This window comes from Malania oleifera, chromosome 9 (genome assembly GCF_029873635.1).
Source record: "Malania oleifera isolate guangnan ecotype guangnan chromosome 9, ASM2987363v1, whole genome shotgun sequence".
NCBI classification, from domain to species: domain Eukaryota; kingdom Viridiplantae; phylum Streptophyta; class Magnoliopsida; order Santalales; family Ximeniaceae; genus Malania; species Malania oleifera.
In genome coordinates this window covers 66033616-66057274 of record NC_080425.1, presented here as the reverse complement: position 1 = coordinate 66057274, position 23659 = coordinate 66033616, and the positions used below count along the sequence as shown (strand labels likewise).

The following is a 23659-nucleotide window of genomic DNA, read 5'->3' as shown; positions in this document are numbered from 1 at the left end:
TTTCAATCCATTTTTAAGCTTCTCTTTTCAGTTTATCATTTAAATCCTGATTTTCAATTTCTCTAGCTTTCACCCCTACCCATTTCATCTCTTGAAGGAAAATTAAGTTAGTTTTCCTTCTAAACATTGTTTTCACTCATAAGTGCCCCTATATTCCAAGTTGATAATCTAATCTTAATTTCTTGTGCTAACTTCTTAGCCCTTTCCCTTCTATATTGACCCAGTCTATTCCCTTAACCTAGGAGGATTTGGTAAGGATTCATGATAAGAATTTGACCAATTTTACATTTTCTGTTAACCATCCAACGCAGCCTTGATCCTTTATCCAGACATGGGACCGACTTTGCTTTGGATTACACAGGAAAAGTACACGTTTTAAGTTTGTTTTTTTTTTTTTTTAATACAAACTTATCTCACAGAAAATAAAGCAAAAACTAAAGCCCACAGAACCTATTGTAATCAATCTAAATTTAATTCAAAACCAATCTACACTAAAAAGTCTACTAAAATCCTACCCTGTGCCCAGTTCACAATTTTCAAAAGCACACCATACAACCTGTAAAAACCACAAACATCACAAACGCGTTTAAAAATCTAAAGCATGCAAATTTGGCATGTGAATCCAAAGCTACACTTAAATCAAAACTTGTGCAATGGTGCTTTTGACAAATTTTATATAATCCAAGATTTGCAAATGGAAAACAGAAAAAGCATATGTTAAGCCTACAAATCAAAAACACAAAATCTAAATGCATATGTTAAACCTACAAATATAAAGCACAAAATCTACTCCACTAACTAGCAATTGAGAAAAAACAAGTCAAAAGAGGAGAAGATCTCACCGGCAGCCAAAATGGCAAGGTTGTATTCCCAGCAAAATGACTGAAATACAGCAAAAAATACCCTTTGATGACTGAAATTTAAGGCCAATAACAAAAATCAATTGAAGAATATGGAAAGCAACAAGGGATTGCAATAATTCTTCAATCCAAATTAAAATTGGTGATGGAGTTGAGTACAAGCCTGTAGCTTCTTGGGGTTGAAGAAGTTTGATCAATTGGGAAGAAGATGACACCACAGAAGACGAAACAAATTTCAATTGAATAGCAAAAGCTTCATCGACTGCAGAGAGACCTAGCAGTCAGACACCTAGAAATAAAGTGATTTGGGAAGAAGAAATCAAGCATGAAGAAGAAGCAGTGAAAAAGGAGCTCAAGATGCAACAAAGCCAGCTCCAAAAAACAGAGGACACTTCTGAGACCAAATCAAAGAAGAATCAAAATAGCAAAGGAGGAACCACAAAATATATATTTCCCAACCCCTACCAAAAATCCAAACCTAATTGCTTCGCAAATTCCAAAACCCTTGTTTGAGAAAGAACCTGGGGTTTCGTCCACAAATTCCCCAAATTCAAACTGAAGGCCCCCCGGAAACGCAGAATACAGTGTCGCTTCACCATCAAACAAAACCGAAACGCACCCACATTGATCAAATTGAACCCAACTCACTTGATTTTTTGCAAAATTTCAAAAAGATGAAGAGTTTGCTTCATGCATAAATCTTGATTTGGAAATCCAAAAGATGAAGAGTTTGTTTTTCTTTCGCAAACGGCGCTCGGTATGAGAGGAGAGTAGTTGTAAGGGAGGCATCAACCAAAGGGCAATTCCAACAGTAAGGCAAACATTGTGATGACTCAGCTGGCAACGGCATCTTGGAGCATGGATGGTGACAATGATGGTGGAGTAAAGAAAGAGAGATGGAGAGAGAGGGGAAAGGGTCAGATCAAGAACTGAGGAGAGTGTAAGGAAACCTAAATTATTTCCCTTAAAAAAAGTAGGCACTAACATAACTCCTGTAAGCGTGGGGATCATAGCACTAAATTATTTCCTGTAGGTGGGGATCATGACAGCTATACTCTTCCTAAGTTCTCGAGTACCCAGGGGTGACACTTCTAACATCACAATAAAAGAACTTGTCTTGACTAGTATGTGGAACGAGGTGCACCAAACAAATTTGATGTTTTTGGGTACACGATAAAGATGGGAATTGTCACTTAGAACACTAGACAGGCTGTGGGAAAAGCATTAGTCCAAAAGATTTTAGGAACATGCATATGAAAGAGCATAGACCGTGCTATGCCAAGTAAATGTCTATATTTTATTTCAACTGCTTCATTCAACTAAAAGGTATGTATACAGGATGTTTCATGAATAATTCCTTTGGCCGAGCAAGAAGATTAAAACTGACTACATTACGAAATTTAAACCTATTTTTAACAGATAGAACCAAGTCATAAGTGAAAAACCATCTGCAATGGACACAAAATACTGATGATATGACAAATTCTTGACTCCCCAAATATTTGAATGAATAAAAGAAGAGTTATTGACAATGAAACTTGACTCTAGATGGAAAAAAAAAATCCTAATAGACACACAAAACACTCAAAATCAAAAATAGACTTAAACATAAAAAGAACATGTTGCAGTTTTTAAAGGGCGAATGATCAAGCATGCCACTAATCTAGAGAAACATCACGGGTAGAAAGTGAAGAAGTCATATGACAAGAATTGATCTAGCACCAACACCATAAAAATAGCATAGATTATCCTTCTGAAGCCTTTCATCAATTTTGTTCTTGTTTTGGCTGTCCTGAATAACACAATAAGAAGGAACTAAGGTCACAGAATTGTTCTGATCTTTAGTTAATTGACTAACTGATAACAGGTTCAAGATAAATTATTAGGCACATATAATACAAAGGGAGGAATAGAAGGAAGGAAAGAATATTGCACAACTAGAAATCGGTGTAATCAAACCATCAACAGGAGTAACCTTAGAATGTAAAGTAGTGGGTTTCAAGGACAAAAATAAATTAGGTCTAGCTATCATATGGGAGGAGGCACTAGAATCAATAACCTAGGGTGAAGAGGTTGATGGGGCAAGAAACCTGAATGTGGGGACCATAGTAGAATCCCTCCAAAAAGAAATCTATTCATCCAACTTAGATTACCATCAACATCCCGATAGTGATTGTCCTTGCCACAATGTGTGCAAATTTGAGAATTGCCATAACAACTCCTCGTCCTAATGCACCACCTCTGCCACAACTGCCATCCATACTATGTCTCATCCTTCAACACTTCTCTTACCAAAATTAAAGGCACTGCTAATTGAACTATCATGAGATGAAGCTTGAGAAGAAGACTTAGAGCCATCTATGGTGATTAATTGAATTCTAATGCAAGCATCATTCATGGATGGAATGGATTCAGCAGAAAGAATTTGGGAGGGGTTGAAGCACCCAGAGAAACTTGGCAGCCAAGAACTGTACTCATTGCCTCTTAATAATCTCTTCGAACTGACAGCCAAGAACTCTACTCTTCGCCTCTTAATAATCTCTTGGAACTAACTAGTTGATAGATATTGGATGATACACTCTAGACCCCAAAGTGCTACAATACTTCTTGGTCATATTTGAAAAACTTCTTATACAGGTCAAAACTACGAGTTTGATTTTTATCCTGTGAGAAGTTTTCACAAAGATCATCCTCCACATCCTTGGTTGTTCCTCTTTTGTTCAATCCTCTAGACTTCTGGAGATGGGGGAGAATACAGTACTTGAACATCCCTATTGCGTTATATAGACACACATAGCCTGAGACCATAACAAGTAGTTGAATGATCCACCAATCTGATGGTTGTGAAATGTGCATTAAGAGTATTTGTTGAAGCTCTCTTTGCAGAGGCTGTTAGAATCCGCTCCAACACACTAGAATCAACAAACATCAATATAAGGAATGAACAACACAGCTTCAATGCAAAATCAAGCTGTGCACATGAGCACAAAAACACTTCAGAACTTCAAAAGTCCAGAACTTCAAGGGGCAGCTATGACATAGAACTGAAGTTATAGTACCCTAGGAGGAATCACTTGATAACAGAAAACAAGAAAGATCATGACAAAGCATTAAAGGCACTTAATAAACAACCTTGCAGTGACTGTGAGAAAAATTAGAACAACAGAGTACCAGAGACAGTATGTGCAAACAACAACCAACCAAAGATGTTGCACAGCCTAACCAAGAGTATCCCGTAACAACTATAAAACCAAACAATCAGAGTTGAAAACCAATCAGGGAAAGATAAGAAAAAAATGAAAAAGGAGTGCATCCAAAAGTAACCAAGATAAATCACACTCAGATGAGACCAATACTCTAATACCATGTGATTAAGTTAACGATGGCAAAAAGAAGAAAAGAAAAGTCAGGCAGCAGTTTCCTAGAAGACAAGAAAAGAGAAAAAGTCAGGCAGCAGTTTCCTAGAGCATACATATAGCTCCAAGACTGTGCACCCCCACCCCCCCCCCCCCCCCCCCACAGGGGGGGAGGGGGGCCCCAAGGAAGACAAAAATACATCCACTCGCTCCATATAATTACTAAAATAGTAAATCTTATCTAGAAGAATTAAAGGTGTTTACCAAAAGAAAAGATTTAAAGGACAGTACTCTTTAAGGTTTGTTTCTTTTGTTGGCTGGGCTTAAACGATTCTATTCCAATGTGGGAAGTCAATCATCTAGCTTGATCATATGTGGGGTATATAAATGGCATCATTCTTAATTTAAAATTACTTAACAGAATCAGAGATTTAATTGTTTGTCAGTTGATCTACTAACCCTTGTCCAAAAATATAAGTAAATAGTTCATATAGATCAGACACTATTTTTGTTCTTGGAAGCACACATTCTTGTTGGCTTTATTGGGAAGCAATGTTTTGGCAAGGCAATCTACCAAACCCTATCTCAGGGAACAAGTACACTCGCACTGACACTCAAACCTAAAAGATTAGTAAAACACCCATGCGCACACACACACACACACACACACTTATTTGCACAACTAGTAGATTGAATAAAGTTCTTATTGTTAAGAGAGCATGTCTCTTCACACATCATCATTGTGGTGTCATCCAGAAGCAAAGTATAGAATTCTGAGTTGTTTCATGGCACCTCTTATGGTTCCTTCCTGTATGCAAACTGGGCTAGAAGAATATTCGACAGACAACTCAGATGAATGTACACTCTAGATGGTACCAAGACCCATGAAGATAACAAAATTAAGCCATTTCTGGGAAGACACTAACTACATAGCAAACCAATCTAATTCGTAAGTGTTGTCAATCATTACATTCCCAAATGAACGAACAGGAAACCCTCCTCATACTGCCATGGCATTAATTTTGATACACAGTAACTCAATATCAACTAATATTTTGTTAAGGCATGATATACATTGTTGGCCCACAACCTAACAGCTGAAGCTTTTAGGTAAAGTGGTAATCTAACATGGTATCAGAGTCATGATCACCAGGAAGTCCTTGATGCTTGTCTTCTTGTTCATGTGTAATGTTTCTTAAAAAATTATCATGTTCCCAATGTGGGTGTTATTGAATGTTTGTTTATCTCTCCGCGTGCAATCAGACTGCAAAAGCTGGGGGGTGTTAAGGTCTGGTGTACATTGTTGACCCACAAGCTATCTGCTTAACCTTTGGGTAAAGTGGTAACCAAATATATTGCTAACAGTCTATATTTTGTAAAATGCAAGGCAGATTGTAGTCAACTGCAACTTTATCATACACACGATTTAATAGGATAAGTCTAACGTCCTAAATTTGTAAAGTAAGGAATGATAAAATCTATGTACGACAAGAGGGAGAATGTTGAGAATACAATCATTTGAGAAAAAATCAGTAAGTTCCACATTTATTAGTCACAGCAAACACAATTTTAACAGCCAGTTGCATATTAGCATAACGACAGGAAAAATCCATCGCAAAAAAAAATTACTGAACAGAAAAGTTTACCGTAATAAATTGCGGAGGATCATCAAGGCTAGTTGAGCCCAAGACAACTTCCCTGTTCAGCTTTTCTGTAAGCTTGTGGCAAACACGTAGCTGTAGGAGAAAACATGTCAATTCTTAGTAACACAACAGAAAAATATCCCTCAAAAAACCCTACATATTCTCTTATTTAAAAATAAAAAATATTTTCCATACCTCTGACCGAGTAGCTCCACCAACAATAAATACAAAAATACGTTGGCCCATCTTCTTGAAATCACTAGTTGCATGTCTCAGTATTGAATCACTAGAGGAAGGGGGCCAACAATAGAGAAATAATATTGTTATAACTTTAAAATTTATTTTAAAAAAAAAAAACAAAGGGTTGTAGGAGGAAATAAGAAAATTATTGTAAGCTAAGAAGGAAAACAAATTCACTGAAGTAAAGGCCATTTATAAGTCCTACTATATGCATAAGATCTGCTAAGTCTTGAAAGGAATTTTTCTGTAGCTATAAAAAAAATGTCAATATGAAGAGATGAGCAGAACCACGCAAGGCATTTTCCGTTGTTATCTATAAGTGAGACTGTAAAATTTTTCCATTTGATCCAATTTTACCCTTCTAAAGTTAGTTGCTTTCAGGATAATAAAATCTTCCACATGTGAATGACAGCACTTCTAGTTTCTGGTTGTGCTTCCTCTTTTATACTTTAGCCACTCTTATTTTTTTTCACACTGCTTAAGATTTCTTATTGTCCTTTGCTAAAGTCATATCATATCTCAAGATCTCATATCCCTCATAGGACATCTACATATCACAACATATTATCTTATAATTTATATATCATAAGTTGCCATGTCCTATATCTGGTCAGCATAGTGCAAATTAATATCTCATATCTGATATCCCAAAAACGATTCTAACAGTTTCCTATCCACTTTTGCCTTACTTTTTTTGTTCCTATATAGGGGACACCACCAATTTCATTCTTCTCCATCCAGCAAATGGGGATACCATACTTTACCTGTTTCAGAGGAATAGTATTCCAAGACATCCCAGCAAGCTTCTCTCCTTCTTGCATCTCTTGCTCAGATAAGAAACCCTAGAACTTGCTTGTTGTCAAATAGTTCTCCCAAAGTCTTTGGGTTATAAATTCAGCTTCTAGCATTCTAAAAACTTAAGTCATGTCTGACGCAGCATAAAAGATCTTACTTTTACTTTTGTTGTTTTATTTTATAGTATTTTTATTAGGATTATATCTTCAATATTCTGATTTATTATCATTTTGGAAACTAATACTTTGACTTAATTAGGTTTTAACTTGGTTTCCTTATCTTCCAAGCATTGTAAGCCTATAAATGACCACTATGTATTAATTTTTATTTAAATGGGAATTGAGGAATTAAAGCTCCTGACATTGGTAATTTGCTCCTGCATCAAGCTGCACCAAATCAGACTCTGATCCAACATAGCTTAGTATTATTTGACAGCATTTCTGATTTAACTCAAATTGCCATGTTTGCCAATGACGAGGTTCTCTACAAGTTTTCACTTAAACTCAAAAGGTTTGTGAGATTTCAACTTAAATTGCCTTGCAATGCCACCACCATCTCCAAACAATCCCTCTTTCGCAACAGCAGGAAGCACCAACCAAAGAAAAAAGGTCTCTGCAGTCGCCCGCCCAGGGGGGGGAGGAAGAGCCCTAACTTCCAGCAAACTCGAAAAGGGCAACAACCTCACTTTTTGTGACACCTAAAATTTAAAAGGCACACCCCCCTCACGCAAGTTTTCTCATCATCCTTGACATGCACCGACACACCAGGGTTTTTTACTTCACCAAGATCCAAACAACCCCAGCCCCTGGCCTCATTCCACTGCTGACTAGCATCAATCACCAGATAGGAGCTTTGCTGGGCTGTTAAGCTGCACGTTTGACATTTTTGTCACCGTCATGCTGCACCATCGCTGCCCAAGATGGATCCTAAGGTCCTGACATCTTGTCCAATGACGACACCTCGATCTCCATCATCTGCCACTGACGATCTCACTCTACTCACCATTTCAAGCCTTCACTAGAGCTTTCCCCATTGTCGTCAACCAGCAGAAGTTGAAGCAGTGCCTGTGTTGCTGCCACAGGAGGGGAGACAGCTACAACATGCCCCTGATAAACCATCAAAGAAGCCGGCCTCTATTTATTTATCTAACTAGTTCATCCAAACTAGTCAACTAAACCCGTTCAAAGAGACCAGATTGAATCAGACTGAATCAGACCAAATTGGTTCAGTCAGAGTTGAAAGAACTAACAAAAAACGAATAAATAAATAAAGATGGTGATGAAGGACCAATATGATCCAACTGTTGGCAAAGTGACACAAATGTTTTGAGTGAAAAGAACCAAAAAAGAAATCCAAGAATCGAAGACTCCCACTCAGGTATCTTCCCTCGATTCCCCATGTTGCTACTTTCCAAAATCAATTTGTTTTTAAAATTGAGCATCTTGAATCCACAGTTCCTACTTTTTTTCCTTCATTGATACGATTGAAAAACAAAATGGAGTTTTTACCTGGTTAAATCCATTTGTAACAAGCTAGAAGCATATTATAAACATGCTATTATGCTCCATCTTTGATGGGTAGTGTAACGAGTCAAGCAAGTCTGTAAGGACCTAAACATCATCTACTGTACATAGAATTTTTTAATAAAGAAAAAAGGAGACCTACCATTTTTGTAGGTTCTCCAATTATAGAAATATTTCAACAAAGATCATATCATTAACCAACCAATTGGACTATTGACTCAATGGCCTAGTCTCTTTCCAGGTCAATACTAAGGCAACATTGGGTAACATTGTTAGACATACAGAGAGCCAAGAACCTATCAAGCATGTGCTCTCAACAACTTGTCTTTACCAAATGTGTTCTAAATAGATAATTACATAAAGAACAAAATGAAATCAAGTTGGTCTTGTTCAAACCAACCCAAAGTCCCCCTCCCGGCCAAAATAAAAAATAAAAAGAAACAGAATGATTAAGAAAGGCAGAAGAAATGGTACAAGAGTACCTTGAATATCCATCATCAGAGTTACGAGGCCGAGCCCATGTTGGTGTTCGTCTTGATCTCATTGAATGAGCAGGAGGTTGACTTGTAATCAAGGCAGTCTGGGAGGTCCCATGGTAAGTTGGACTTGGATCATTCATGCATGGATATTCATTCTTTTGTAGTTCACCTTTGCTAAGTTTTTCAATGAGTTCCTGAAAGAAGCAAGAAAATCAGGCGGGTTGGATGATGGCAACAGAATCTAGCTCATCATCTTACGTGCTAATGATGCCAGTATAGATGACAATTTTATTAAATATCTACAGCATGACATGAGTTACACCAAATTAATATCAGCCCATTTATTGCAAGTACTGTTGAAACAAAGGTCTTGAAATGATTTAATGGTTATAGAAGACTTTATCAACTAGAAATGCATCTTAGAGCACAAAGGCAACACCAGAAGGGAAAAGGGGAAGAAAAACCATTAACATGATATAGGCATTTGTGAAAGAAGCCGACAACTCAATTAGTGAGTGTGGCAAATAGGGTTATGGTAACAAGAACAAGATATGCAGGCCTCTCATTTCACCAAATCATTAGCAGAAAAAACAAAATGACGAAGACTGCAACATAATTTCAGGTGCCCAAACCCAATGAGTTAATGAGTGTTGTTCTGAACTAGAGATCATATTTCTATAGGATAAATATGTCTACTCCGACATAAATATCTTCAATTGGTAAATGAGAAAAATTACATATACTGCAGGCACATAATGATGCTGAAGGTGCAGGAACACTAGTTTCAGCTATGTGTAAACAAACTTTGAAGGCAAAGGTGAAAAGAACTGGTGCCATCATAAGGATATGTGCAAAGCAGCAAGCATGAATTTTAAACCAAAAAATGATTCAAAATATATCTTATATATTCTAAACAGTGGATGAAGTGAAACCAAAAGGCTAACTCAGTGTTACAGGTGCCCAAAAATAGTCAATGAACCTAATCAAAAATTTACCTCTATCAAAGGGTAAAAACGAGACAGTTGCCATGTCTCTTGTTCACCAGAGCGATCCTTTCTAGCTGCATGCTTCCTCTGAGACTTGTAATCAAAAAGGAATATGGGATTAGTTGCTGGAAATTGGAATTGCTCAATGAGGAAGAAGCACTTGAACAACCAAGTGCATTTACCTTATGTACATCAAACTTTAGAGAGAAAGCTCCGCTTGAGCTTTTTTTGGAATCAGATGCTCCCTCAAGCAACCTCATATTATTGACAGCATTCATATCATCTGGCATTAATCCTGCTAACTGAGATGAAATAACCAAAAAATACATAACAATAACTGAGAGAGAGAGAGAGAGAGAGAGAGAACAAAGGCTAAACTAATCTTAAAAACAATAAATGAATCTTTTCCAGCCAATTTCTTATTTTAGTCCCAATTGGAATATTGAATTAAGTCCTCGGAGAGACAGCACATATGTGTTCATAAAACTACCAAAAAGAAAAAACCAACAAAGGTTATAAAATGGGTTACCAAAGAATATGCAATATGTAAAATGGGGAATGGACGGAAACAGAAATGAAAATTCCACATGCACTACACCTAATTCTGCCTTGACATTAGTCCACACCCATTGAAAGATCAGACATCATTCAACAATTTTAGGGAAGCAGTTTCTCAATTTCATCTGCAATGAGCTGCGACTGCAAGGAATGAGGCATTACCTCAAACCAATTTTACAAAGAATGCATAACACTCTAGTTCATGGGATGGGAACAGGATCACAGTACAGCACATCATCTGAAATGCAGTACATTACTGTATATTTATATAGATATCTTGGTATATTGGTATATGGATATAATGGTGCAAAATGTGTAATAAAAACATGTATCTTGGAGAGGATGTACAAACCCAGCCTGTGAATATTGGAATTTGAGTTAATAATATACAGATAGGTCGGACAAACCCATTAGTAACACATAACCGATACAAAACCACTTGCACAATTTAAAAAATATGTAAAGGATTATATTGTAAAAAAAGTATCTATAATCCCTCATATATCTAACTTGTGCTAGAGAGTATGGTGAACCAGCACAAGTTATTTGAAGAAAGGAAAATATGCACATTCATTGCTTGACCTTAGAAAGGAACGATATCAAGGGAAATAATTTAGACTTACTTGCATCAACTTTGACCCTTTCTCACCCTCAAACTTCTCAGGATAAATGGATGCATAAATCATCAGCAGTCGCAACTTATTTTCACGGGTTACATCCTGCATGACAGAGGTATCATTTTTATATAATATACAGACAAAAAATAAGATATATCTTCTTTTATTTAATAAAACTTCTCACCAGTTTCGTTCTTAGAAAATTGATTATTTCCTTGGTTCCTGCATCTCCAAAGACAAGGTCCTGTTCTAGTTGCCCAAGTTCTCGAAGACCCAGCTCCCTGATAATTTTATTTATTTTTCCTGCAATCTGTGCCAATAAACCAGATTAATATGAAACCATTATTCCAGCATGCATTCCCAACATGTCAAATCATTGGAAAATTTCCAATCAGCACATATAGTGTCCTCGCACTAATAAATCAGCAGAAGTCTAATTTGTGTGTCAACATAAATTGAATCCAATTGCATTTCTCTATATTGTGCTGCTTCCGGTTAGGGGAACAAGCAAATAATGATAATCTAGATTTATTGTGGGTTTAAATTGCTATTAAATTGTCCAATAGTTGAGAAAATAGAAAAGAAAAAAAAAATTAGACAGCACTCTAATCATTTCCCAGACTCAAAAGTATAATTTTTTGTAGCTCAACATTCTGCCCATTTACAAATATCTTCCAGGGTTTCCACCCTGATTCTACTTCCATACATTTCTGCACCCAAATGGCATAGGCTCCCATCCCAGCCTCAAAAGTGACATTTTGTCTTTAATTAGACAGACTGAACAATTTGAGAATTATTTGATCTACATATTTGTGGACGTATTTTTACATGTCCAAAAGTGTTTGATCAAGAATCTACACAAAAGTTTCCTTACCAAATGAGATTTCAGCATGATTAAGAAGATTTTGATATTTTTTTAAAAATTATTAAGCATTGAACGAAGGCACAATTTCCCAAATCTTCTTTTTCATAAATTTCATGGTGATTGCGCACTTCTGCTTTTTTGGGACAAAGCGCACAACGTTTTTGATAGATAACTGGGAAAGAGGTATTGAGAGGTTTGCTCAACTGCAGCAAGGGTTGAACCCATAACCATTGGCCCATCCATGCCTCACACCTTGAAAAGTATTTTAAAAAATAAATAAATAAATAAATAAAAACCACTGCCACCAATCATCAACCCCACTCTCTTGCTCATCCTTGAACCTATTTCTCCCCTTATACCTGTGCTAATCATCCATAAAAACAAATTACCTGTGCCCAGAAAATTTCATGACTTAGTTTGGAAATTTAGCAACTTATGACATCTGTTACCCTAAAACCATTCTTCCGAAAAAGCAAACACACTTTTATGAAACAAGTACCACAAATAAATAGTTGTGGACAGCAGAACTGTCCCACAGTGTTTAGTGCCATCTGACAATGTGGCCCATTGAAGATATGAACAAGTAGAATTGCTTTAAAAACTATATAGCAGAAGAGCTGAACCCAAACAGCAAGAAAATACACCTTGTTTAATTTTTTAATAATTAAACAAGAACTAATTCAAAAAGGCACCCACCAGCATACCAACTCATTTACAGTGAATCATATATACTAAAATCACTAAACTCCTCTACAAATTCATTTGTTTCAGCCTGCATCAATATTATAGACAATAGATCCATCTATCTGTGTTTCTACAAGTTAAACTCTACTCCTGCAAAACACTCAAACTCCTTACTTTCCTTACATTCCAAAACACAGGAAAAAGATTGATTACTTTTTTTTCCTCTTCGTGGCTTTGTGCTTGTTTTAACACCTGACCAGGACCAAAGATCCTGATAAACCAATTCAGTTGAAAAATCATTGCTGCCCAGTCATTCTCAAAACTATTTCTCACAGATTCCTAGCCCAAGTGCGGTGAAGAAATAAATGCTAAACAGTCTCCAACTCCTATTTGCACAGGTAGCATCTGTTCAGCAAGATCCACCTTATTTTCTGAAGATTATCAGAAGATAAAACTCTTGTCAGGGTTATCTCACAAACAAGGGAAGCCATCTTTGATTGGGCAGCTAGTTTTCCATATCATCCTCCAAGGGAAGCACTGATGTCTCCCCTCTCCCTTTGCAGTCTTGTGGAGAGATTTAAAAGTGTACCAGCCTCTGCTTTATTTTGTTTTCCCCTTGTTCTCTGAAGTCATACACATATGGGAAACTGAAAACCCATGTGAGGAGCACCAGCTCCCAGTCTTGTGCAATTCTTTCAAACCTAACATTCTAGAAAGTTCCACTATCCACGGTATAATAAAAAGACAACAATAATGCTTCTATATTGAGGCAACAAAACACATCCTGGAATACAGATTTTAAAGGTTGAACCCCACACCATGTGTCTTCCGAGAAATCAACTTCTTCCATATTGCCAACAATTAATTCTGTTTGTAGAACTTCCCATCCCCTTCTTATACACTTCCTCTAACCCATCCCATACAATTCTCTACTCTCCCCAGTGATCCACCCATACCTATAATGTGCATACGTGATTTCAATGATTTGCTCCATAAATGCTCTTTTTCCTCCGCGAGACACTAATTCCATTCTCCAAGAAGAGCTTTATTGAAGGATGTAAGATCCTTAACCATCAACTCTCCTCAAAGAATAGGTGATTTCTGTTGAAGTATTGGGTGAATTGGAAGACCTAATCATAATTATAGGTCTGTCCCTCTATTTATGATATATGCCAACTACATAGAAATGACCATATTACCCTTACTAATTCATGCGCTAACTCATTAAGCTTTTAGGTAAAGTGATAATCTAACATGTTATAAGGACTGGTTACCAAGGGGTCCTGGGTTCTAGTCTTGTTACACACATTTATTGTGTGGTGTTTAAAAAATCATTGTGTTCTATATCATGGGTGTTATTTATTGTATGTTCATCTCTCCATGTGCTGTCAAGCTGCATGTACAACGGAGTTTTAAAGCTTGATATACATCGTTGGCCCACAACATAATAGTTTAAGCTTTTAGGTAAAGTGCTAATCAAACACTTAATAACACAGCAATAACACACAACAGTAACACTAAATAACTACAGTAACTAGTAGCACTCCCTCGAAGCCAGAGCATAGATATCAAATGCTCCTAGCCTGTTACAAATGGATTTGGCAAGAGCACCTCCTAAGGACTTGGATCAGCAAGTTGGGACTCAGACTTCAAAGAGTCATTGCAATGAGCTTCTATACAAGTTTTTTCTCAAACAAAGTTACAATCAACTTCAATGTTTTTTGTCCTCTCATGGAAGACAAGGTTGGAGGCAAGTTCTTCAAGGCCAAGAATGTGGAAAACCAAGTTCTTCTAACATGCTCTTCAGCCAAGTAAGCTCACATGTAGCATGGGCCATGGCCTGATACTCAAGATTCAACATCTGACCAGGCCACCACAGTCTATTTCTTACTTTTCAAAGATACCAACTTACCACCAACAAAAAACACAATACCTGGTTGCAGATCTTTCATTAGAATGTGACCCACTCCAATTTGTATTTGTATTACCATATATTTGTAAACATAAGTGTGACCCTAACCTTTGATATAAGAGACCTCACCTACTTGTACCTTTGAGGTATCTCAAGATACAAATAAATGCATCCGAGTGACTTATTCTTGGAGAATCAAGAAATTGGCTCACAGAACTTGTTGAGAAAGATATATCATGCAAGGGCAGATCTGGGGGGGGGCCTTGAGGGGGCAGCCACCCCCCCCCCCCCCCACCCCGGGGGACCAAGCTTCCCCAAAAATTTTTTTTTTTTTTTTTTTCACTTAAGCCAATAGACTTCCATAAGCTTGGCCCCCCTCTTTCCACTTTCTTGCCTCCTTGGCCCACTAATTTTTTGCTTAGGTTAGAACCCTCCCAAATCTTTCTCCTTTAATTTTAAAATTTCAAATAAAAATTAACAAATTTCAATTTTGAATAGTAAAAAAAGTTAAAACTTTAACAATTAGTTAAAATATGACCAGACCAATTTAAAATGTAGAAGACTAACAATAAAAGATCTTTGTGTTGCAAATATTTGTAGTTTTAAAATGACAAATGCTGTTTTATGAGATTGTAAAAGACTACTTGTTTTGTACCTACAATCTAATTCTTTGCACATGTTTTGAAACATTTTTGTGAAGGAATAATTTTCATTCTTATGCTTGGGTTTGGTTTTACTACAGCTGCACTTCTATTTTAAATAAAAACTTTGGGCATTCCATTCTTTATTTTTCTATTCTTATTTTTTTCAGCTGAGGAACTATAGGTTGTCCTGTTTGTGGAAATATTTATGAAAGCTTCAAAGTAGTTCCACATAGTGTTTTAAGTTAATAAGAGTGTGTTAGAAGGCTTCTTGATAATAGGTCTTGGGTCTGATTCAACACTAAGTTCAATCCTTGATTTATTAGGATGTAATTGTGGGGTTGGTTACGTTCTCCCCCTATTTGATTTCACTTTGGAGGAATCAAAGGATTTGTCCAAGATGGAGTTCCAAGTTAGAAAAAAAAAAATTGTTTCGAGTTAGGATTCTACTAAAAATTCTCCTTCATATGTTTTTAAATAGTTGATCATATTATTTTTTAACTCTTTTTCACTGTTATTGGAATGTTTCTATTCATGGTTATAATTTTTTTTTTTTTTTTAAATTAATTCTTTCATGTTAATAGAGTAGATAATTTAGTTAAAATAATTATAATAAGTATAAATATACTAGAGGTCAGCTTGGCTCAAGGATTTTTCTTGGGGAAAGAAAAATAAATAAAAATAAGGAAACTAATTTTTTATTATATTTTCTCTTTATAAAAATATAAATTTGTTTTAATATGACAGTGTGAGGAAAAATTTAATGTTAATGATGTGTAATATTAAAATTTGGTTTGACATGATAATATTTTTATTTTCTTTTGTACTTTCCTCAATAACAAAACATAAAAATAAATAAATAAATAAATTCCTTCAAAAAAAAATTCCAACATTTTTCAAGATTCAAACAGGATCTAAAACATTTTCAATAATACTTTTATTTATATACTTTCCCACCCCCCCCCCCCCCCAAAAAAAAAAAAAAAACTACTATTGCTGGATCAGCCACTGATATCAAGTTAAGTTAATGTGAAATGGTTCAACTTTCTAACAAGTCTCCAGTATTATCTAAGTTCAGCCAACAAATCACCCACACCTAGCACTAAGTTGCTATCGAGATCCCTAGGTGTATTGACATGTTTGGATCAACCCAGTCTGATCTAAAAGGGCTAGAACAGACTTCCTCAATGACAAAATAGTCCACATACGAGATTTAGATAATTCTAAGCCCAAAATATATTTCAATGGCCTAAAATCCATGGTATGAAATTTAGTTTGTAGAAAATGCTTCAGGCACTAATACCTTGATCATCATCACCATTAATCACAATATCATCCACATACACAATGAAGATAATCCTACCAAAAGTAGTATGATAATAAAATATAGAGTGATCTACTGTGCACTACTTAAGGCCAAAGTACCAAACTCGAAGTAATACATCACTAAATCAACCAAACCATGCACTGGGAGATTGCTTCAACAAGGATTTCACGCTAATAGTGACTCCCCTTAAGCAATAAACCCAGGTGGCTGCCCCATATAGACCTCCTCCTGAGATCTCTATATAACAAAGCATTCTTCACATCTAACTGATGTAAAGGCCAATGAAATGAGATGAACAAAAGTTTGGCGACTAGTAGAATGTGTTAGAATAATCATGTACACCCGAGTAAATCACTAGCAACAAGACAAGCATTCAAACAAGCCATGGAAACATCTGAATTGACTTTCATGGAAAAAACTTAGCGACAATCAACTACAGATTTATCAAGAAGAAAAGCTACGAGTCCCAAGTATCGTTATCATGAACGCATCTGCCCAACCATTGCAATCCTCCACCCAAAATGGGATAGGGCTTTAAAAACAGATTTTGGAAGAGCAACTAAAGGCATAGTACTTAACCAAACAGTACTACAAGGGTGGAACAAAATAATAGCCAAAAAAAATTCAAGATTGGATGTTGAGAACAAATTTTTATTCCTTCACAAATAGTAATAGAATGATCAGCATATTAGGAAATAGAATCAACAACTGAGACAACTTGAGGCATAGAAGTAGAATCTATAATAGGCTCACCTTCCTTGACTCGCCATCTAAGTAAACCTACAAATTATGATGATCCGAGCAACAAAGACTCAAACTAGCTGAAGATGCAACCATGCAGAAAGGCTGGGTAGAGAACATGTTAGGATATGGAAGGCTAGGCAAAGGAAGGGACTCATCAAGGTCAATTGGACTCAAGGAATCAGAATAGGATGGTTTAAAGAAAGAATATGACATGAGACAAAGAAATGATATAGGGTAGGCCTATAACATTGATATCCCTTGGCTATCACACACACACACAAAGCCCTCAATATCCCTGTTGAGTACGAAAGTAAGGTAGAAAATACATTCAATTGCACAAGGATCCAACATACCCATTTTCCAGACTTAATTGAAGGACAAAGGACACAGCCATACATACAAGGAAGTGAGGACAAAGGAGCCTTTAGGAGGATAACTAAATATTAGATTTCACAACCAAGAATAGAGGATGGCATTTTATTGATAAGAGAGCAAACAGTGATCATGGCATCACAACACAAAAAATTAGGAACATTCATTCGATACAATAGGGTACGAGAGACTTCAAGGATATATTTATTTTTCCACTCTACAACTCCATTTTTTGTGGAGTTGCAGAGTTAGTTATATAGGTAATGAATTGGATACCAAAGTACTCCATAGCATTATTACTATGAAGTATCATCAAATTGAGTACTTGTTTGAGAACACCAAGGCACCAAAGACAGTAAACGACATAGAATAATCTTTAACTAAACACAACCAAATAATCATATAATCATAAAGTAATTATCAAAAAATGGAATAAAGTATCACAACCATAACTCTGGCGTGACATGACTCGGACCCCAAACATTGGAATGGACTACCATAGAAGGGTTGACTGTTCATTTATTGACTTGGGAAGCAAAGGGAACATGGTGGTGTTTTCCCAATTGACAAGACTCATACTCAAGATCAGACACATCAGTCAAAGTACAAACTAACTGTTTTAACTTGTCCAATAAAAGATAACCAACGCGATAGTGGATTTGAAATGATGTGGAAGCAGCTAGGAGGAGAGAGCAACTCAAACTAGTAAAATCTACCGACCTCACATTTTGTGCCAATTATATTCCTCATCTTTAGATCCCAAATAACAACAAAATCAGAATCAGGAAAGAAGGGTACATTACAATCTAGCGACTTCATAAACTTACTAACAAACATGAGATTGCAAAGGGATTTAGGAATATACAAAATAGAAAGGGAGATTGATATAGTAGGATTTCTATTCCTATCCCTTTAAGTGTAATAGTGGACCCATAGTAAGTTGAGGTAGATTTGTAAAATACTAGAGGTTAGAAAGAAGTTAGTTACATGGGTCATATTGTCAATAGCTGAAAAATCAATTGGCGAAGGTCTAGCTGTAGAGCATAGTTGTCAAATCGAAATTCGAATCGTGAATCGAAATTCCAATTTTGGGAATCAAGAATCAAACCGAATCCTAGGATTCAGTATAAATTTCCAAAATCAATTCTAAACACGCACATATGGATATATAAACAACAAGCAAAATAGGAAAACACATTTGACAATAAAAAAGTCATATTTCATTTGTATGCTTTCCCTAAACAAATGAAAAGTAAGAGAATAAGTCAGGAAATATTAATAAAAAAATGAACTTCATATTGTTTAAGGGAAAGAATCAAGAAATAATAATAAAAATTTGAATTTTTGGAATTTATCAATAATAATAATAATATTGCATGCATATTCTTTCTCGGATTAAAAGAAAAAAATTAGCCAAAAATGATAATAATTGAAAAAACTATTGAAAATATCAACTAAATCTTAACAACACAACGAAACAAGAGCACCACCATCGCCGGTGAGTGTTCTGCCACTTCTTCTCAATGGTAGAACACTATACTACTCCTAGAGTGAAGAATGATTTTGTGAAGACAACATGAGACCTAAAATTCTATTTTCTCCTCTTTTTTAGTACAAAACTGACATAGACAAGGAATGGTGAAAGTAATTGTGTAAAAATAAAAGCAAAAAAAATGAAAAATTATTTTGGGGGTTTCATACTAGTTGGGCTTGTCAAGATATGATAGGTCTAGAATCGTGTAAATCGATACATTCGGATCAAATTGTTAGATTCACCAAGTGAATCGATAGATTTGGCAATGATTCAATTGTGTTTAGATTCACTCGTAAGATTCGAAACAATTTAGTGTAGAAGTGATTCAAATCGTATGAAATAAATCGTCAATCGTAAGATTCTAACAACTATGCTGGAGAGATACCAAATGACATGCAAGTTGTAGATTACCTTTCTAAGCAAAAGATGCAATGTGATGAGAAGCTTGTTGGATGCCTAATACTACAGGAACCTTGAATACTCCTCTGAGTCAGTTAGAGACTTTTCAACAATGGCTGAACAAGTGATTGTCAAGGGTAACATATTTTTTGGATTCATCAACTCCTCCACCCCAATACACAAATGGGAGCAACAATAAACAAGGTTTACCACGAACAAGGTGAACAAGTGAAACTACCACGAAGGAATCACAAACAAACCGCATCACACTTCCACAGCCCCTAGAAACTAACACACACAACCCTAATAGTGCCAAACAATCATTAACAAGGCATCCCAAATGAATGACCTTGGATCTTTGAACAAAAGACATGACCAAAAACATGATATTATGGAGTAGGAAGTATTTAAGACATTTAGGAAGAAATCGAAGCAAAAACATGGCTCAACAAGCTCTCATGTGCCACGTGTGAGGTCAGAGCTTCCAACTGTTGGCCAGCACGTGAGGCCCCCTTTGATTATGAAGCTGTGGGTTCTGTGGGCTATAAATGCAGTTGGTTTTGAGATGTCTGAAAGGTTTTTGAGATTCTTAAAGGGCAGCAACGTCCAGGAATTTTTCGAGCAACTCGCTGTGTTTTCCAGCAACTCTTGGACTTATTGCTTGCCAAGCATCGCCTTAAATTTCCACAAATTTGTTGAAATTTCTGATTTCCATTACCCTCGAAATCAAAATGGCAGTCAATTTCCATTTTACATTATTTCCATCGAATTTCAACAAATCATCCAAAATTTATCAAAATCTCAAAATTTTATCGAAACTTGTCGAAATTTTAACTATTGAACAAAATTTCCTCATAATTCAAATGAGAGATTTAGGAGAAAAGTGAAATTTCTCTCTTAATTTATTTATTTTTTTATTGAAACAAAAAGACTGGCTTTTGAAAATTTGAAATTATATGAAAAAAATAAACTCACAACAACATTTTTTTATCTAACCATTCATGTATAAATTATCATTATTTGTATACTAAATAATATTTAAATGATTTAGGAATTTCATTTGTATTAGCTGAATATGTTTAATGCAGATTATCTAACAAATATGTTTGATACACAAATTATATTACAACTTTTTCACCTCATACACAATATTGATGTATTTAACTTCTAGTATATTAGTCCTAAAACTTATGTCTATTAACCATTTCTAGAATTTCATAAAAGAATTCCATGCTTTACCACTGATTTCCATTATTTTTTCTAATCAAAATCAAAATTGAAATTTCCATACTTTTGGAGTTTCAAAATTTGAGTCGAAATTGAAATTTAAAACCTTGACGCCAAGTTTATAACAATGACTATATTACCCATACTACAAGACTAGAATGACCAGCCACTTGAAAACTCTTCCGACAATCCAATCTATGCCAGACTTTATTAAACCAAAAAGGGGATTGGACCTCAAACAAAACCATCCCACATCCAATAAGATACAGGGGGTGATCAACCATGTGTCTCAGCAAACGTTTATGGGTCAGCAACAGTTTCCCTTGGAGGTGATTACCATTAGCATGAAATTATTAAACATTAGTTTGGCACGCAGAACATGGTTTTAAATTGCGGTAGCAGGTAGCATAACATAACAGTAATGGGAGTAACAAGAAGTGGGAGTAGGGGATGTTACATAACGGGAAGCAGGTGTAATGGCTGTGAATTATTTTCAAGCATGCACAACCAGGTGCATATTAGTGTATTTGCATGTTTTAAGCTTTTAACCCTTCCTCAAAAGAGTTTGTGTATTTTGGATCCTTAAGTCCAACTAAGTTGTTTGGTAAGGGCAAGAAGTTTACATTTGTTTTAAACCACTGTTGACAGAAAAATTACGTGTGTGCGCGTATTTATATTTCTAATTGTTCTAGTGCGTAACAAATTCTTGTGTCTGCTAGTTTAATTAATAAACAAAATACATTATACACTTCATTAATCTATTAGACACATAAAGAATACAAATAATACAAATATACACTAACTAGAAAAGAAAGAAGGTTGTAGTCAAAAAATATAGAACATAAATATCAAACTGCTGATATTATCAAAATAAAATATTTTCCTAACAAGCTAGTATTTTCAAACAGTTAATCAAGGCATCTTTTGTGAGTATTTAAAAAAATAGTAAATTTTGTATCATTATCATCCTCATGAACAAAAGTGAGACGAAAAAGCAAAAAATAAAATAATTTTTTTGGCATAACAGTCCTGTAGTAGTAATGTAACAGCCGTAGTGGCCTTTACGTAACGGTCGCAGTCCGTAATGGCCGTTACAGCAGTGATTTTTCTTCCCACCAATTTCCCGACGTGTAACGGTATCAGGAACCAAAAAAATCATTAAGTAACCACGTTACGTAATGGTCGGGCCTTTATTTAAAACCATGATGCAGAATAAATCGGTGGGATGCAAATTACAGAGTTCGGGTTTCTTTTGAAAATGTTGGAGGCATATTTATTTAACATATCTACTCCCTTTTTATTCCTTATACCAGTTTCATTCAAGAAAATGGTTCATGGATCCAATTTTAGAATGGTAATTGGGTCGGAGAGTTGATGTTCTTCATTTCTTTTCCTCGCTTTTTCCTTGGTGCTATGTCACTTTGTCAATTTTCTTTCTTAATCCCACATGGGCAAAGTGTTTCTTTAGGTTTCCATTTTCTTGGGCTTTGACTGATAGGGAGGGAGAGGTCTTTGTAATTGTTATTGGAGGGCTATCATCCTTCCAACAGTGGGGATAATCGTACCAGGGATTTAGATTTTATGGGGAGTACGGTGAGGTTGCTTCTTTGTGACCTGTTGATCATGGATTTGAGTCCAAGGAAACAGCCTCTCCGCATAAAAACAGCAATAAGGCTACCTAACACTGTACCCTCGCAAAGCAGGGAGGCTTGTGGCCCAGGAACGTCCTTTATGGCCTTTCCACTTCATCGTAATATTTGGAAATTTGGAAGGCCAAAGTCCCCCTCTAGGATTAAGGAATTTATTTGGTTATTTGTTCTTAATAGAGTTAACACCAACAATATGCTGCAGAGTGTAGAGTAGGAGGCCTTCAAAGGCCTTATCTCCAGATGTGTGTCCCATATATTTTGCTAGTTCAGAATCTGTGTCTCGTCATTTTCTTGCATTGCTCTTTCTCTTGGAGTGTGTGGAGCAAGTTCTGTGGGGAGAGTGGGTGTCAGAATCATGGGGGATTCACTGGCTATTGCTTTTAATGGTTTTGGAAGTAGTAGAGATGGATCAGCATAATGGAGATGTGTGTGTGTGCACAAGTGGTTTTTTTAAGCAGTGGTGGGGTGGGGGGGGGGGTGTTTGGTTGGAATGGAATGTATGCGTGTTTAAGTGGAATAAAATGACTTGTTCCTTGCTTTGGGATAGGATACATTATTCTGCATCACTTTGTTTTGTTGCAGCTAGTTGTTTTAAGGGTTATGCTTCTCAGATTTACAGTGAAATTAGCAGATTGTGTTATTTAAATTTAATTTTATCCTTACTCTTTTTTTCCTGAGAGCTTCATATCCTCCTTTTTGTACTTCCTTTCTTCTTAATGAAATTCTTTCTTTTTCTATCCCAAAAAAAAAAAAAAAAATCAAGGCAACTCTAATTAATGAAAATAAAGTGCACTGATGCAACCTGAAATACATACAAGTGGATCTAATGATTTTTGGTCAATTAGTCAACCTAAGAATAAAAGTTTAGCTCTCTAAACAAAAGCAATATGAATGTAACACGTACATAAATATCAATCCGTACAATGCCTATTACCAAAAATGTAATACTAATGCATACACACATGTAAATATGCACGCGCATATGTGAAAATATGATAAACAGCCTCATTAAGACCCAAACTATGTAAAATGACAACTTAATTCTCCATCAATTGAGAAGCAGGGTATCATAATACAAAAACCTAACCTCTACATGGAGGGAAAGCTTGTCAATTTGTTCGCTGTATTGTGGCAAAGCTTGAACCATCTTTTGCAAATCTCGTGTAGATAGTTCACCACCATCCCTGTATAACATGCCATGTTGCAAAAAATTGGAAAACTAATTATCAGAAACACTTGCACAAAATT

The 23659-nt window shown here is 35.9% G+C and overlaps 1 protein-coding gene across 2 annotated transcripts in view; it reads right to left on the bottom strand.

The window, feature by feature from the left end:
* LOC131164543 (SNARE-interacting protein KEULE) overlaps positions 1-23659 on the bottom strand; it is an 86425-nt gene that overhangs the window by 5617 nt on the left and 57149 nt on the right. The window contains exons 13-20 of one of the 2 annotated variants that reach the window (XM_058121813.1): positions 23499-23595; positions 11242-11367; positions 11064-11159; positions 10065-10184; positions 9892-9975; positions 8900-9090; positions 6055-6145; positions 5863-5952 (exon numbers count right to left, since the gene is read on the bottom strand). In XM_058121813.1, coding sequence (XP_057977796.1) covers positions 5863-5952; positions 6055-6145; positions 8900-9090; positions 9892-9975; positions 10065-10184; positions 11064-11159; positions 11242-11367; positions 23499-23595 — 895 coding nt within the window. The remainder of the gene's footprint in view (positions 1-5862; positions 5953-6054; positions 6146-8899; positions 9091-9891; positions 9976-10064; positions 10185-11063; positions 11160-11241; positions 11368-23498; positions 23596-23659) is intronic. The other variant, XM_058121814.1, reaches the window with a different exon arrangement.